The 16,927-nt window shown below is 52.8% G+C and overlaps 1 protein-coding gene across 1 annotated transcript in view; it reads left to right on the top strand.

The window, feature by feature from the left end:
* Nucleotides 1-16,927, top strand: part of LOC121844590 (adenylate kinase isoenzyme 1-like) — a gene marked incomplete at its 5' end in the record, with an annotated part of 97,289 nt that overhangs the window by 65,228 nt on the left and 15,134 nt on the right. The window contains 1 exon segment of the mRNA XM_042314854.1: nucleotides 543-706. Coding sequence (XP_042170788.1) covers nucleotides 543-706 — 164 coding nt within the window.

Genomic DNA, 16,927 nt, shown 5'->3' with positions numbered 1-16,927 from the left:
CTCTCTCTCTCTCTCCCTACCCACCTTTCTCTCTCCCTACCCCCTCTCTCTCCTCCTCTCTCTCCCTACCCACCTCTCTCTCCCTACCCACCTCTCTCTCTCTCCCTACCCCTCTCTCTCTCCATCTCTCCTCCTCTCTCTCCCTACCCCCCTCTCTCTCCCTACCCACCTCTCTCTCCCTACCCACCTCTCTCTCTCCCTACCCCCTCTCTCTCCTCTTCTCTCTCATTACCCACCTCTCTCTCCCTACCCACCTCTCTCTCTTCCTACCCCCTCTCTCTCCTCTTCTCTCTCCCTACCCACCTCTCTCTCTCTCTCTCCTCCCTACCCCCTCTCTCTCCTCTTCTCTCTCATTACCCAACTCTCTCTCTCCACCTCTCTCTCCTCTCTCCCTACCCCCTCTCTCTCCTCTTCTCTCTCATTACCCCCCTCTCTCTCCCCACCCTCCCTCTCTCTCCCTACCCTCCCTCTCTCTCCCTACCCTCCCTCTCTCTCTCTCTCTCTCTCTCTCTTTAACTCCCTACCCCCCCTCTGTCCTCCAGGTGGGCCGGGCTCAGGGAAGGCTGTGCAGTGTGAGAGGATGGAGGAGAGGTTCGGGCTGCGTCGTCTGTCTCCTGGTGACATCCTGTGTTCTGAACTACAGTCTCATAGTGAGAGAGGACGTTACCTACAAGACCTGCTGGAGAGGGGGGAGATTCTACCTGAGGTAACACACAGACAGACACAGAGGACCGAGAGACACACACACCTCACTTCTAAAAAAGTCCTCACTGTGTGTGTTTTAAGGTCTAGTAGTACAAAACAAAGCCATGTCCAAAAAACTGCAGCATTTCTCAGGGGGGGACAGAACCTTTAATATCACTGACCCTGGGGGGAACGAAACCTTTAACATTACAGACCCTGGGGGAAACAAAACCTTTAACATTACAGACCCTGGGGGGAACGAAACCTTTAACATTACAGACCATGGGGGGACAGAACCTTTAAAATTACAGACCCTGGGGGGACAGAACCTTTAATATCACTGACCCTGGGGGGGGGACAGAACCTTTAATATCACTGACCCTGGGAGGGGGGACAGAACCTTTAACATCACTGACCCTGGAGGGTGGGGGGGGGACAGGACCTTTAACATCACTGACCCTGGAGGGGGGACAGAACCTTTAATATTACTGACCCTGGGGGGGGGGGGACAGAACCTTTAACATCACTGACCCTGGGGGGAGATCCTTTAACATCACTGACCCTGGAGGGGGGGGGCAGAACCTTTAACATCACTGACCCTGGGGGGGGGGCAGAACCTTTAACATTACTGACCCTGGGGGATGGGGGGGGACAGAACCTTTAACATTACTGACCATGGGGGGACAGAACCTTTAACATTACTGACCCTGGGGGTGACAGAACCTTGAACATTACTGACCCTGGGGGGACAGAACCTTTAACATTACTGACCCTGGGGGATGGGGGGACAGAACCTTTAACATTACTGACCCTGGGGGGACAGAACCTTTAACATTACTGACCCTGGGGGGGGACAGAACCTTTAACATTACTGACCCTGGGGGGACAGAACCTTAACATTACTGACCCTGGGGGGCTAGAACCTTTAACATTACTGAGCCTGGGGGGGGGGAACCTTTAACATCACTGACCCTGGAGGGGGACAGAACCTTTAACATTACTGACCCTGGGGGGACAGAACCTTTAACATTACAGACCCTGGGGGGGGAACAAAACCTTTAACATTACAGACCCTGGGGGCGAACAAACCTTTAACATTACAGACCATGGGGGGGACAGAACCTTTAATATTACAGACCCTGGGGGGACAGAACCTTTAATATCACTGACCCTGGGGGACAGAACCTTTAATATCACTGACCCTGGGGGGGGACAGAACCTTTAACATAACATACCCTGGGGGAACAGAACCTTTAACATTACAGACCCTGGGGGGAAGAAACCTTTAACATTACAGACCCTGGGGGGACAGAACCTTTAACATAACATACCCTGGGGGGAACAGAACCTTTAACATTACAGACCCTGGGGGGACAGAACCTTTAACATTACAGACCCTGGGGGAGGGGGGGGACAGAACCTTTAACATCACTGACCCTGGGGGGGAGGGGGGGGGACAGAAACTTTAACATCACTGACCCTGGGGGGAGGGGGGACAGAACCTTTAACATCACTGACCCTGGGGGAGGGGGACAGAACCTTTAACATTACAGAACCTGGGGGGGACAGAACATTTAACATTACAGACCCTGGGGGGACAGAACCTTTAACATCACTGACCCTGGAGGGGGGGGGCAGGACCTTTAACATCACTGACCCTGGAGGGGGGGCAGAACCTTTAATATTACTGACCCTGGGGGGCAGAACCTTTAACATCACTGACCCTGGGGGACAGATCCTTTAACATCACTGACCCTGGAGGGGGACAGAACCTTTAACATCACTGACCCTGGGGGGGACAGAACCTTTAACATTACTGACCCTGGGGGATGGGGGGACAGAACCTTTAACATTACTGACCATGGGGGACAAGAACCTTTAACATTACTGACCCTGGGGGGGGACAGAACCTTTAACATTACTGACCCTGGGGGGACAGAACCTTTAACATTACTGACCCTGGGGGCGGAACCTTTGACATCACTGACCCTGGAGGGGGGGGGACAGAACCTTTAACATTACTGACCCTGGGGGGGGGGACAGAACCTTTAACATTACTGACCCTGGGGGGCTAGAACCTTTAACATTACTGAGCCTGGGGGGGGAACGGAACCTTTGACATCACTGACCCTGGAGGGGGACAGAACCTTTAACATTACTGACCCTGGGGGGGACAGAACCTTTAACATTACAGACCCTGGGGGGGACAAAACCTTTAACATTACAGACCCTGGGGGCGACAGAAACCTTTAACATTACAGACCATGGGGGGGACAGAACCTTTAATATTACAGACCCTGGGGGACAGAACCTTTAATATCACTGACCCTGGGGGGGACAGAACCTTTAATATCACTGACCCTGGGGGGACAGAACCTTTAACATTACAGAACCTGGGGGGACAGAACATTTAACATTACAGACCCTGGGGGGACAGAACCTTTAACATAACATACCCTGGGGGGGAACAGAACCTTTAACATTACAGACCCTGGGGGGACAGAAACCTTTAACATTACAGACCCTGGGGGGACAGAACCTTTAACATAACATACCCTGGGGGGAACAGAACCTTTAACATTACAGACCCTGGGGGGACAGAACCTTTAACATTACAGACCCTGGGGGGGGGGGGACAGAACCTTTAACATCACTGACCCTGGGGGAGGGGGACAGAACCTTTAACATCACTGACCCTGGGGGAGGGGGGACAGAACCTTTAACATTACAGACCCTGGGGGGACAGAACCTTTAACATTACAGACCCTGGAGGGGGGGGGGACAGAACCTTTAACATTACAGACCCTGGGGGGGGGGACAGAACCTTTAATATCACTGACCCTGGGGGGGGACAGAACCTTTAATATCACTGACCCTGGGGGGGGGACAGAACCTTTAACATTACAGAACCTGGGGGGACAGAACATTTAACATTACAGACCCTGGGGGGGACAGAACCTTTAATATCACTGACCCTGGGGGGACAGAACCTTTAACATTACAGACCCTGGGGGGGGACAGAACCTTTAACATTACAGAACCTGGGGGGACAGAACATTTAACATTACAGAACCTGGGGGGGGACAGAACATTTAACATTACAGACCCTGGGGGGGGGGGACAGAACCTTTAACATCACTGACCCTGGAGGGTGGGGGCAGGACCTTTAACATCACTGACCCTGGAGGGGGCAGAACCTTTAATATTACTGACCCTGGGGGGCAGAACCTTTAACATCACTGACCCTGGGGGACAGATCCTTTAACATCACTGACCCTGGAGGGGGGACAGAACCTTTAACATCACTGACCCTGGGGGACAGAACCTTTAACATTACTGACCCTGGGGGATGGGGGGACAGAACCTTTAACATTACTGACCATGGGGGACAAGAACCTTTAACATTACTGACCCTGGGGGAACCTTTAACATTACTGACCCTGGGGGACGGAACCTTTAACATTACTGACCCTGGGGGGGGGGGACAGACAGAACCTTTAACATTACTGACCCTGGGGGGGGGGGGGACAGAACCTTTAACATTACTGACCCTGGGGGGCAGAACCTTTAACATTACTGACCCTGGGGGGCCGGAACCTTTGACATCACTGACCCTGGGGGAGGGGGGACAGAACCTTTAACATCACTGACCCTGGGGGAGGGGGACAGAACCTTTAACATTACAGACCCTGGGGGGGGGACAGAACCTTTAACATTACAGACCCTGGAGGGGGCAGAACCTTTAACATTACAGACCCTGGGGGGGGGGGACAAACCTTTAACATTACAGACCATGGGGGGACAGAACCTTTAATATTACAGACCTTGGGGGAGGACAGAACCTTTAATATCACTGACCCTGGGGGGCAGAACCTTTAACATTACAGACCCTGGGGGGACAGAACCTTTAACATTACAGACCCTGGGGGAGGGGGACAGAACCTTTAACATCACTGACCCTGGGGGAGGGGGACAGAACCTTTAACATCACTGACCCTGGGGGGAGGGGGGACAGAACCTTTAACATTACAGACCCTGGGGGGGGACAGAACCTTTAACATTACAGACCCTGGGGGGACAGAACCTTTAACATTACAGACCCTGGGGGAGGGGGACAGAACCTTTAACATCACTGACCCTGGGGGGAGGGGGACAGAACCTTTAACATCACTGACCCTGGGGGAGGGGGGGGACAGAACCTTTAACATTACAGACCCTGGGGGGACAGAACCTTTAACATTACAGACCGGGGGGACAGAACCTTTAACATCACTGACCCTGGAGGGTGGGGGGGCAGGACCTTTAACATCACTGACCCTGGAGGGGGGACAGAACCTTTAATATTACTGACCCTGGGGGGGACAGAACCTTTAACATCACTGACCCTGGGGGGACAGATCCTTTAACATCACTGACCCTGGAGGGGGACAGAACCTTTAACATCACTGACCCTGGGGGAGGACAGAACCTTTAACATTACTGACCCTGGGGGGATGGGGGGACAGAACCTTTAACATTACTGACCATGGGGGACAAGAACCTTTAACATTACTGACCCTGGGGGTGACAGAACCTTGAACATTACTGACCCTGGGGGGACAGAACCTTTAACATTACTGACCCTGGGGGGATGGGGGGGGACAGAACCTTTAACATTACTGACCCTGGAGGGGGCAGAACCTTTAACATTACTGACCCTGGGGGGGGACAGAACCTTTAACATCACTGACCCTGGAGGGGGGACAGAACCTTTAACATTACTGACCCTGGGGGGGGACAGAACCTTTAACATTACTGACCCTGGGGGGCAGAACCTTTAACATTACTGAGCCTGGGGGCGGAACCTTTGACATCACTGACCCTGGAGGGGGACAGAACCTTTAACATTACTGCCCCTGGGGGGACAGAACCTTTAACATTACAGACCCTGGGGGGGGAACAAAACCTTTAACATTACAGACCCTGGGGGGGACCCTTTAACATTACAGACCATGGGGGGGGGGACAGAACCTTTAATATTACAGACCCTGGGGGGGGGGACAGAACCTTTAATATCACTGACCCTGGGGGACAGAACCTTTAATATCACTGACCCTGGGGGGGGACAGAACCTTTAACATTACAGAACCTGGGGGGACAGAACATTTAACATTACAGACCCTGGGGGACAGAACCTTTAACATAACATACCCTGGGGGAACAGAACCTTTAACATTACAGACCCTGGGGGGACAGAACCTTTAACATTACAGACCCTGGGGGAGGGGGACAGAACCTTTAACATCACTGACCCTGGGGGAGGGGGACAGAACCTTTAACATCACTGACCCTGGGGGAGGGGGGACAGAACCTTTAACATCACTGACCCTGGGGGGAGGGGGGACAGAACCTTTAACATTACAGACCCTGGGGGGACAGAACCTTTAACATTACAGACCCTGGAGGGGGAACAGAACCTTTAACATTACAGACCCTGGGGGGACAGAAACCTTTAACATTACAGACCATGGGGGGGGACAGAACCTTTAATATTACAGACCTGGGGGACAGAACCTTTAATATCACTGACCCTGGGGGGGCAGAACCTTTAACATTACAGACCCTGGGGGGAACAGAACCTTTAACATTACAGACCCTGGGGGGGGGGGGACAGAACCTTTAACATCACTGACCCTGGGGGGACAGAACCTTTAACATCACTGACCCTGGGGGAGGGGGACAGAACCTTTAACATTACAGACCCTGGGGGGAACAGAACCTTTAACATTACAGACCCTGGGGGGACAGAACCTTTAACATTACAGACCCTGGGGGAGGGGGGACAGAACCTTTAACATCACTGACCCTGGGGGGGACAGAACCTTTAACATCACTGACCCTGGGGGGACAGAACCTTTAACATTACTGACCCTGGGGGATGGGGGGACAGAACCTTTAACATTACTGACCATGGGGGGGACAGAACCTTTAACATTACTGACCCTGGGGGGGTGACAGAACCTTGAACATTACTGACCCTGGGGGGACAGAACCTTTAACATTACTGACCCTGGGGGGATGGGGGGACAGAACCTTTAACATTACTGACCCTGGGGGCGGAACCTTTGACATCACTGACCCTGGAGGGGGACAGAACCTTTAACATTACTGACCCTGGGGGCAGAACCTTTAACATTACTGACCCTGGGGGGGGGGGGACAGAACCTTTAACATCACTGACCCTGGGGGACAGAACCTTTAACATCACTGACCCTGGGGGAGGGGGACAGAACCTTTAACATCACTGACCCTGGGGGAGGGGGACAGAACCTTTAACATTACAGACCCTGGGGGGACAGAACCTTTAACATTACAGACCCTGGGGGGGGGGACAGATCCTTTAACATCACTGACCCTGGAGGGGGGACAGAACCTTTAACATCACTGACCCTGGGGGACAGAAACTTTAACATTACTGACCCTGGGGGGATGGGGGGGACAGAACCTTTAACATTACTGACCCTGGGGGGGGGGGACAGAACCTTTAACATTACTGACCCTGGGGGGGGGGGACAGAACCTTTAACATTACTGACCCTGGGGGGACGGAACCTTTAACATCACTGACCCTGGAGGGGGCAGAACCTTTAACATTACTGACCCTGGGGGGCAGAACCTTTAACATCACTGACCCTGGGGGGACAGAACCTTTAACATCACTGACCCTGGGGGGACAGAACCTTTAACATTACTGACCCTGGGGGGACAGAACCTTTAACATCACTGACCCTGGAGGGAAGGGGGGCAGAACCTTTAACATCACTGACCCTGGGGGGGGGGCAGAACCTTTAACATCACTGACCCTGGGGGACAGAAACTTTAACATTACTGACCCTGGGGGATGGGGGGACAGAACCTTTAACATTACTGACCCTGGGGGACAGAACCTTTAACATTACTGACCCTGGGGGGTGGGGGGACAGAACCTTTAACATTACTGACCCTGGGGGGACAGAACCTTTAACATTACTGACCCTGGGGGCGGAACCTTTGACATCACTGACCCTGGAGGGGGCAGAACCTTTAACATTACTGACCCTGGGGGCTAGAACCTTTAACATCACTGACCCTGGGGGGACAGAACCTTTAACATCACTGACCCTGGGGGGACAGAACCTTTAACATTACTGACCCTGGGGGACAGAACCTTTAACATCACTGACCCTGGAGGGAAGGGGGGGCAGAACCTTTAACATCACTGACCCTGGGGGGGCAGAACCTTTAACATTACAGACCCTGGGGGGGGACAGAACCTTTAACATCACTGACCCTGGGGGGACAGAACCTTTAACATCACTGACCCTGGGGGAGGGGGACAGAACCTTTAACATCACTGACCCTGGGGGAGGGGGACAGAACCTTTAACATCACTGACCCTGGGGGAGGGGGACAGAACCTTTAACATTACAGACCCTGGGGGGGGACAGAACCTTTAACATTACAGACCCTGGGGGGACAGAACCTTTAACATCACTGACCCTGGGGGGGGGGGACAGAACCTTTAACATTACTGACCCTGGGGGGGGGGGGACAGAACCTTTAATATTACTGACCCTGGGGGGGGCAGAACCTTTAACATCACTGACCCTGGGGGACAGATCCTTTAACATCACTGACCCTGGAGGGGGACAGAACCTTTAACATCACTGACCCTGGGGGGACAGAACCTTTAACATTACTGACCCTGGGGGATGGGGGGGGACAGAACCTTTAACATTACTGACCATGGGGGGACAAGAACCTTTAACATTACTGACCCTGGGGGTGACAGAACCTTTAACATTACTGACCCTGGGGGACAGAACCTTTAACATTACTGACCCTGGGGGGATGGGGGACAGAACCTTTAACATTACTGACCCTGGGGGGACAGAACCTTTAACATTACTGACCCTGGGGGGGGGGAACCTTTGACATTACTGACCCTGGGGGGACAGAACCTTTAACATCACTGACCCTGGGGGAGGGGGACAGAACCTTTAACATCACTGACCCTGGGGGACAGAACCTTTAACATTACAGACCCTGGGGGACAGAACCTTTAACATTACAGACCCTGGAGGGGGGCAGAACCTTTAACATTACAGACCCTGGGGGGAACAGAAACCTTTAACATTACAGACCTGGGGGGGGACAGAACCCTTTAATATTACAGACCTTGGGGGAGGACAGAACCTTTAATATCACTGACCCTGGGGGGGGGGACAGAACCTTTAACATTACAGACCCTGGGGGGAACAGAACCTTTAACATTACAGACCCTGGGGGGGGGGACAGAACCTTTAACATCACTGACCCTGGGGGAGGGGGGGACAGAACCTTTAACATCACTGACCCTGGGGGGGGGGACAGAACCTTTAACATTACAGACCCTGGGGGGAACAGAACCTTTAACATTACAGACCCTGGGGGACAGAACCTTTAACATTACAGACCCTGGGGGGGGGGGGACAGAACCTTTAACATCACTGACCCTGGGGGAGGGGGACAGAACCTTTAACATCACTGACCCTGGGGGGGGGGGGACAGAACCTTTAACATTACAGACCCTGGGGGGGGGACAGAACCTTTAACATTACAGACCCTGGGGGGACAGAACCTTTAACATCACTGACCCTGGAGGGTGGGGGGCAGGACCTTTAACATCACTGACCCTGGAGGGGGGCAGAACCTTTAATATTACTGACCCTGGGGGCAGAACCTTTAACATCACTGACCCTGGGGGGGGGGACAGATCCTTTAACATCACTGACCCTGGAGGGGGACAGAACCTTTAACATCACTGACCCTGGGGGGACAGAACCTTTAACATTACTGACCCTGGGGGATGGGGGGACAGAACCTTTAACATTACTGACCATGGGGGACAAGAACCTTTAACATTACTGACCCTGGGGGGACAGAACCTTGAACATTACTGACCCTGGGGGACAGAACCTTTAACATTACTGACCCTGGGGGGATGGGGGGACAGAACCTTTAACATTACTGACCCTGGGGGGGCAGAACCTTTAACATTACTGACCCTGGGGGCCGGAACCTTTGACATCACTGACCCTGGAGGGGGGGCAGAACCTTTAACATTACTGACCCTGGGGGCAGAACCTTTAACATTACTGACCCTGGGGGGCTAGAACCTTTAACATTACTGAGCCTGGGGGGGAACCTTTGACATCACTGACCCTGGAGGGGGACAGAACCTTTAACATTACTGACCCTGGGGGGACAGAACCTTTAACATTACAGACCCTGGGGGGGAACAAAACCTTTAACATTACAGACCCTGGGGGGACAGAAACCTTTAACATTACAGACCATGGGGGGCCAGAACCTTTAATATTACAGACCCTGGGGGGACAGAACCTTTAATATCACTGACCCTGGGGGGACAGAACCTTTAATATCACTGACCCTGGGGGGACAGAACCTTTAACATTACAGAACCTGGGGGACAGAACATTTAACATTACAGACCCTGGGGGGACAGAACCTTTAACATAACATACCCTGGGGGGGAACAGAACCTTTAACATTACAGACCCTGGGGGGACAGAACCTTTAACATTACAGACCCTGGGGGAGGGGACAGAACCTTTAACATCACTGACCCTGGGGGAGGGGGACAGAACCTTTAACATCACTGACCCTGGGGGAGGGGGACAGAACCTTTAACATCACTGACCCTGGGGGAGGGGGGGACAGAACCTTTAACATTACAGACCCTGGGGGGGGACAGAACCTTTAACATTACAGACCCTGGAGGGGGGCAGAACCTTTAACATTACAGACCCTGGGGGGAACAGAAACCTTTAACATTACAGACCATGGGGGACAGACCCTTTAATATTACAGACCTGGGGGAGGACAGAACCTTTAACATCACTGACCCTGGGGGGGGGGACAGAACCTTTAACATTACAGACCCTGGGGGGACAGAACCTTTAACATTACAGACCCTGGGGGGGGGGGACAGAACCTTTAACATCACTGACCCTGGGGGGGGGGGACAGAACCTTTAACATCACTGACCCTGGGGGGAGGGGGACAGAACCTTTAACATTACAGACCCTGGGGGGAACAGAACCTTTAACATTACAGACCCTGGGGGGGGGACAGAACCTTTAACATTACAGACCCTGGGGGGAGGGGGACAGAACCTTTAACATCACTGACCCTGGAGGGGGACAGAACCTTTAACATCACTGACCCTGGGGGGGGGGGGCAGAACCTTTAACATTACTGACCCTGGGGGATGGGGGGACAGAACCTTTAACATTACTGACCATGGGGGGACAGAACCTTTAACATTACTGACCCTGGGGGGGACAGAACCTTGAACATTACTGACCCTGGGGGGACAGAACCTTTAACATTACTGGCCCTGGGGGATGGGGGAACCTTTAACATTACTGACCCTGGGGGGGAGAACCTTTAACATTACTGACCCTGGGGGGGCAGAACCTTTGACATCACTGACCCTGGAGGGGGGGGGCAGAACCTTTAACATTACTGACCCTGGGGGCAGAACCTTTAACATTACTGACCCTGGGGGGCAGAACCTTTAACATCACTGACCCTGGGGGGACAGAACCTTTAACATCACTGACCCTGGGGGGGGGGGACAGAACCTTTAACATCACTGACCCTGGGGGGACAGAACCTTTAACATTACAGACCCTGGGGGGGGGGGACAGAACCTTTAACATTACAGACCCTGGGGGGACAGAACCTTTAACATCACTGACCCTGGGGGGGGGACAGAACCTTTAACATCACTGACCCTGGGGGGGGACAGAAACCTTTAACATTACTGACCCTGGGGGATGGGGGGGACAGAACCTTTAACATTACTGACCCTGGGGGGACAGAACCTTTAACATTACTGACCCTGGGGGGGGACAGAACCTTTAACATTACTGACCCTGGGGGCAGAACCTTTAACATCACTGACCCTGGGGGGGGACAGAACCTTTAACATTACTGACCCTGGGGGGGGGGAGAACCTTTAACATCACTGACCCTGGGGGGACAGAACCTTTAACATCACTGACCCTGGGGGGGGGGACAGAACCTTTAACATTACTGACCCTGGGGGGGGGGACAGAACCTTTAACATCACTGACCCTGGAGGGAAGGGGGCAGAACCTTTAACATCACTGACCCTGGGGGGACAGAACCTTTAACATCACTGACCCTGGGGGGGACAGAAACCTTTAACATTACTGACCCTGGGGGATGGGGGGACAGAACCTTTAACATTACTGACCCTGGGGGGACAGAACCTTTAACATTACTGACCCTGGGGGGTGGGGGGGGACAGAACCTTTAACATTACTGACCCTGGGGGGGAGAACCTTTAACATTACTGACCCTGGGGGGGCGGAACCTTTGACATCACTGACCCTGGAGGGGGGGGCAGAACCTTTAACATTACTGACCCTGGGGGGACTAGAACCTTTAACATCACTGACCCTGGGGGGACAGAACCTTTAACATCACTGACCCTGGGGGACAGAACCTTTAACATTACTGACCCTGGGGGACAGAACCTTTAACATCACTGACCCTGGAGGGAAGGGGGGCAGAACCTTTAACATCACTGACCCTGGGGGGACAGAACCTTTAACATTACAGACCCTGGGGGACAGAACCTTTAACATCACTGACCCTGGGGGACAGAACCTTTAACATCACTGACCCTGGGGGAGGGGGACAGAACCTTTAACATCACTGACCCTGGGGGGGGGGACAGAACCTTTAACATCACTGACCCTGGGGGGGGGGGGACAGAACCTTTAACATTACAGACCCTGGGGGGGGACAGAACCTTTAACATTACAGACCGGGGGGACAGAACCTTTAACATCACTGACCCTGGGGGGGGGGGCAGAACCTTTAACATTACTGACCCTGGGGGGGGCAGAACCTTTAATATTACTGACCCTGGGGGGGCAGAACCTTTAACATCACTGACCCTGGGGGACAGATCCCTTTAACATCACTGACCCTGGAGGGGGGACAGAACCTTTAACATCACTGACCCTGGGGGGGGACAGAACCTTTAACATTACTGACCCTGGGGGATGGGGGACAGAACCTTTAACATTACTGACCATGGGGGGGACAAGAACCTTTAACATTACTGACCCTGGGGGGACAGAACCTTTAACATTACTGACCCTGGGGGGGACAGAACCTTTAACATTACTGACCCTGGGGGATGGGGGGACAGAACCTTTAACATTACTGGCCCTGGGGGGGACAGAACCTTTAACATTACTGACCCTGGGGGGACAGGAACCTTTGACATCACTGACCCTGGAGGGGGGACAGAACCTTTAACATTACTGACCCTGGGGGGGGGCAGAACCTTTAACATTACTGACCCTGGGGGGCAGAACCTTTAACATTACTGAGCCTGGGGGGGGAACCTTTGAGATCACTGACCCTGGAGGGGGGACAGAACCTTTAACATTACTGACCCTGGGGGGGGAGAACCTTTAACATTACAGACCCTGGGGGGGACAAAACCTTTAACATTACAGACCCTGGGGGACAGAACCTTTAACATTACAGACCATGGGGGACAGAACCTTTAACATTACAGACCCTGGGGGGACAGAACCTTTAATATCACTGACCCTGGGGGACAGAACCTTTAATATCACTGACCCTGGGGGGACAGAACCTTTAACATTACAGAACCTGGGGGGACAGAACATTTAACATTACAGACCCTGGGGGGACAGAACCTTTAACATAACATACCCTGGGAACAGAACCTTTAACATTACAGACCCTGGGGGGAACAGAACCTTTAACATTACAGACCCTGGGGGGGGACAGAACCTTTAACATAACATACCCTGGGGGAACAGAACCTTTAACATTACAGACCCTGGGGGGACAGAACCTTTAACATTACAGACCCTGGGGGGGGACAGAACCTTTAACATCACTGACCCTGGGGGAGGGGGGGACAGAACCTTTAACATCACTGACCCTGGGGGAGGGGGGACAGAACCTTTAACATCACTGACCCTGGGGGACAGAACCTTTAACATTACTGACCCTGGGGGGGGGGACAGAACCTTTAACATTACAGACCCTGGGGGGGACAGAACCTTTAACATTACTGACCCTGGGGGGGACAGAACCTTTAACATCACTGACCCTGGGGGGGGGGACAGAACCTTTAACATTACAGACCTGGGGGGGACAGAACATTTAACATTACAGACCCTGGGGGGGACAGAACCTTTAATATCACTGACCCTGGGGGGACAGAACCTTTAACATTACAGAACCCTGGGGGGGGGACAGAACATTTAACATTACAGACCCTGGGGGGACAGAACCTTTAACATCACTGACCCTGGAGGGTGGGGGGCAGGACCTTTAACATCACTGACCCTGGAGGGGGCAGAACCTTTAATATTACTGACCCTGGGGGGCAGAACCTTTAACATCACTGACCCTGGGGGACAGATCCTTTAACATCACTGACCCTGGAGGGGGACAGAACCTTTAACATCACTGACCCTGGGGGGACAGAACCTTTAACATTACTGACCCTGGGGGATGGGGGGACAGAACCTTTAACATTACTGACCATGGGGGACAAGAACCTTTAACATTACTGACCCTGGGGGGGGGACAGAACCTTTAACATTACTGACCCTGGGGGGGGACAGAACCTTTAATATTACAGACCCTGGGGGGGACAGAACCTTTAACATCACTGACCCTGGGGGACAGAACCTTTAATATCACTGACCCTGGGGGACAGAACCTTTAACATTACAGAACCTGGGGGGACAGAACATTTAACATTACAGACCCTGGGGGGACAGAACCTTTAAAATAACATACCCTGGGGGATGGGGGGACAGAACCTTTAACATTACTGGCCCTGGGGGGACAGAACCTTTAACATTACTGACCCTGGGGGGCGGAACCTTTGACATCACTGACCCTGGGGGGGACAGAACCTTTAACATTACTGACCCTGGGGGGGGACAGAACCTTTAACATTACTGACCCTGGGGGGCTAGAACCTTTAACATTACTGAGCCTGGGGGCGGAACCTTTGACATCACTGACCCTGGAGGGGGACAGAACCTTTAACATTACTGACCCTGGGGGGACAGAACCTTTAACATTACAGACCCTGGGGGGACAAAACCTTTAACATTACAGACCCTGGGGGCAGAACCTTTAACATTACAGACCATGGGGGGGGGGACAGAACCTTTAATATTACAGACCCTGGGGGGGACAGAACCTTTAATATCACTGACCCTGGGGGGGGGGACAGAACCTTTAATATCACTGACCCTGGGGGGGGACAGAACCTTTAACATTACAGACCCTGGGGGGGACAGAACCTTTAACATTACAGACCCTGGGGGGACAGAACCTTTAACATTACAGACCCTGGGGGACAGAACCTTTAACATTACAGACCCTGGGGGAGGGGACAGAACCTTTAACATCACTGACCCTGGGGGAGGGGGGACAGAACCTTTAACATCACTGACCCTGGGGGGAGGGGGGACAGAACCTTTAACATCACTGACCCTGGGGGGACAGAACCTTTAACATTACAGACCCTGGGGGGACAGAACCTTTAACATCACTGACCCTGGGGGGGACAGAACCTTTAACATTACAGACCCTGGGGGACAGAACCTTTAACATTACAGACCCTGGGGGACAGAACCTTTAACATAACATACCCTGGGGGGAACAGAACCTTTAACATTACAGACCCTGGGGGGGGGGACAGAACCTTTAACATCACTGACCCTGGGGGGGGGGGGGACAGAACCTTTAACATCACTGACCCTGGGGGACAGAACCTTTAACATCACTGACCCTGGGGGGGGGGGACAGAACCTTTAACATTACAGACCCTGGGGGAACCTTTAACATTACAGACCCTGGAGGGGGGACAGAACCTTTAACATTACAGACCCTGGGGGGACAGAACCTTTAACATTACAGACCCTGGGGGGACAGAACCTTTAACATTACATACCCTGGGGGGGACAGAACCTTTAACATTACAGACCCTGGGGGGGACAGAACCTTTAACATTACAGACCCTGGGGGGGACAGAACCTTTAACATAACTGACCCTGGGGGGAACAGAACCTTTAACATTACAGACCCTGGGGGACAGAACCTTTAACATTACAGACCCTGGGGGGAGGGGACAGAACCTTTAACATCACTGACCCTGGGGGAGGGGGACAGAACCTTTAACATCACTGACCCTGGGGGAGGGGGACAGAACCTTTAACATCACTGACCCTGGGGGAGGGGGACAGAACCTTTAACATTACAGACCCTGGGGGACAGAACCTTTAACATTACAGACCCTGGAGGGGGACAGAACCTTTAACATTACAGACCCTGGGGGGACAGAACCTTTAACATCACTGACCCTGGGGGGGGGACAGAACCTTTAACATCACTGACCCTGGGGGGGGACAGAACCTTTAACATTACAGACCCTGGGGGGGACAGAACCTTTAACATTACAGACCCTGGGGGGGGGACAGAACCTTTAACATCACTGACCCTGGGGGGGGACAGAACCTTTAACATTACAGACCCTGGGGGACAGAACATTTAACATTACAGACCCTGGGGGACAGAACCTTTAACATCACTGACCCTGGGGGAGGGGGGGACAGAACCTTTAACATCACTGACCCTGGGGGGGGACAGAACCTTTAACATCACTGACCCTGGGGGGACAGAACCTTTAACATTACAGAACCTGGGGGACAGAACATTTAACATTACAGACCCTGGGGGGACAGAACCTTTAACATAACATACCCTGGGGGGGGGGAACAGAACCTTTAACATTACAGACCCTGGGGGACAGAACCTTTAACATTACAGACCCTGGGGGAGGGGGACAGAACCTTTAACATCACTGACCCTGGGGGAGGGGGGACAGAACCTTTAACATCACTGACCCTGGGGGACAGAACCTTTAACATCACTGACCCTGGGGGGAGGGGGACAGAACCTTTAACATTACTGACCCTGGGGGGGGACAGAACCTTTAACATTACAGACCCTGGGGGGGGCAGAACCTTTAACATTACAGACCCTGGGGGGAACAGGACCATGGGGGGGAGAACCTTTAATATTACTGACCCTGGGGGGACACAGAACCTTTAACATTA

Source organism: Oncorhynchus tshawytscha, unplaced genomic scaffold (genome assembly GCF_018296145.1).
Source record: "Oncorhynchus tshawytscha isolate Ot180627B unplaced genomic scaffold, Otsh_v2.0 Un_contig_5516_pilon_pilon, whole genome shotgun sequence".
Lineage (NCBI taxonomy): Eukaryota > Metazoa > Chordata > Actinopteri > Salmoniformes > Salmonidae > Oncorhynchus > Oncorhynchus tshawytscha.
This window is presented reverse-complemented; position numbering and strand designations above follow the sequence as displayed.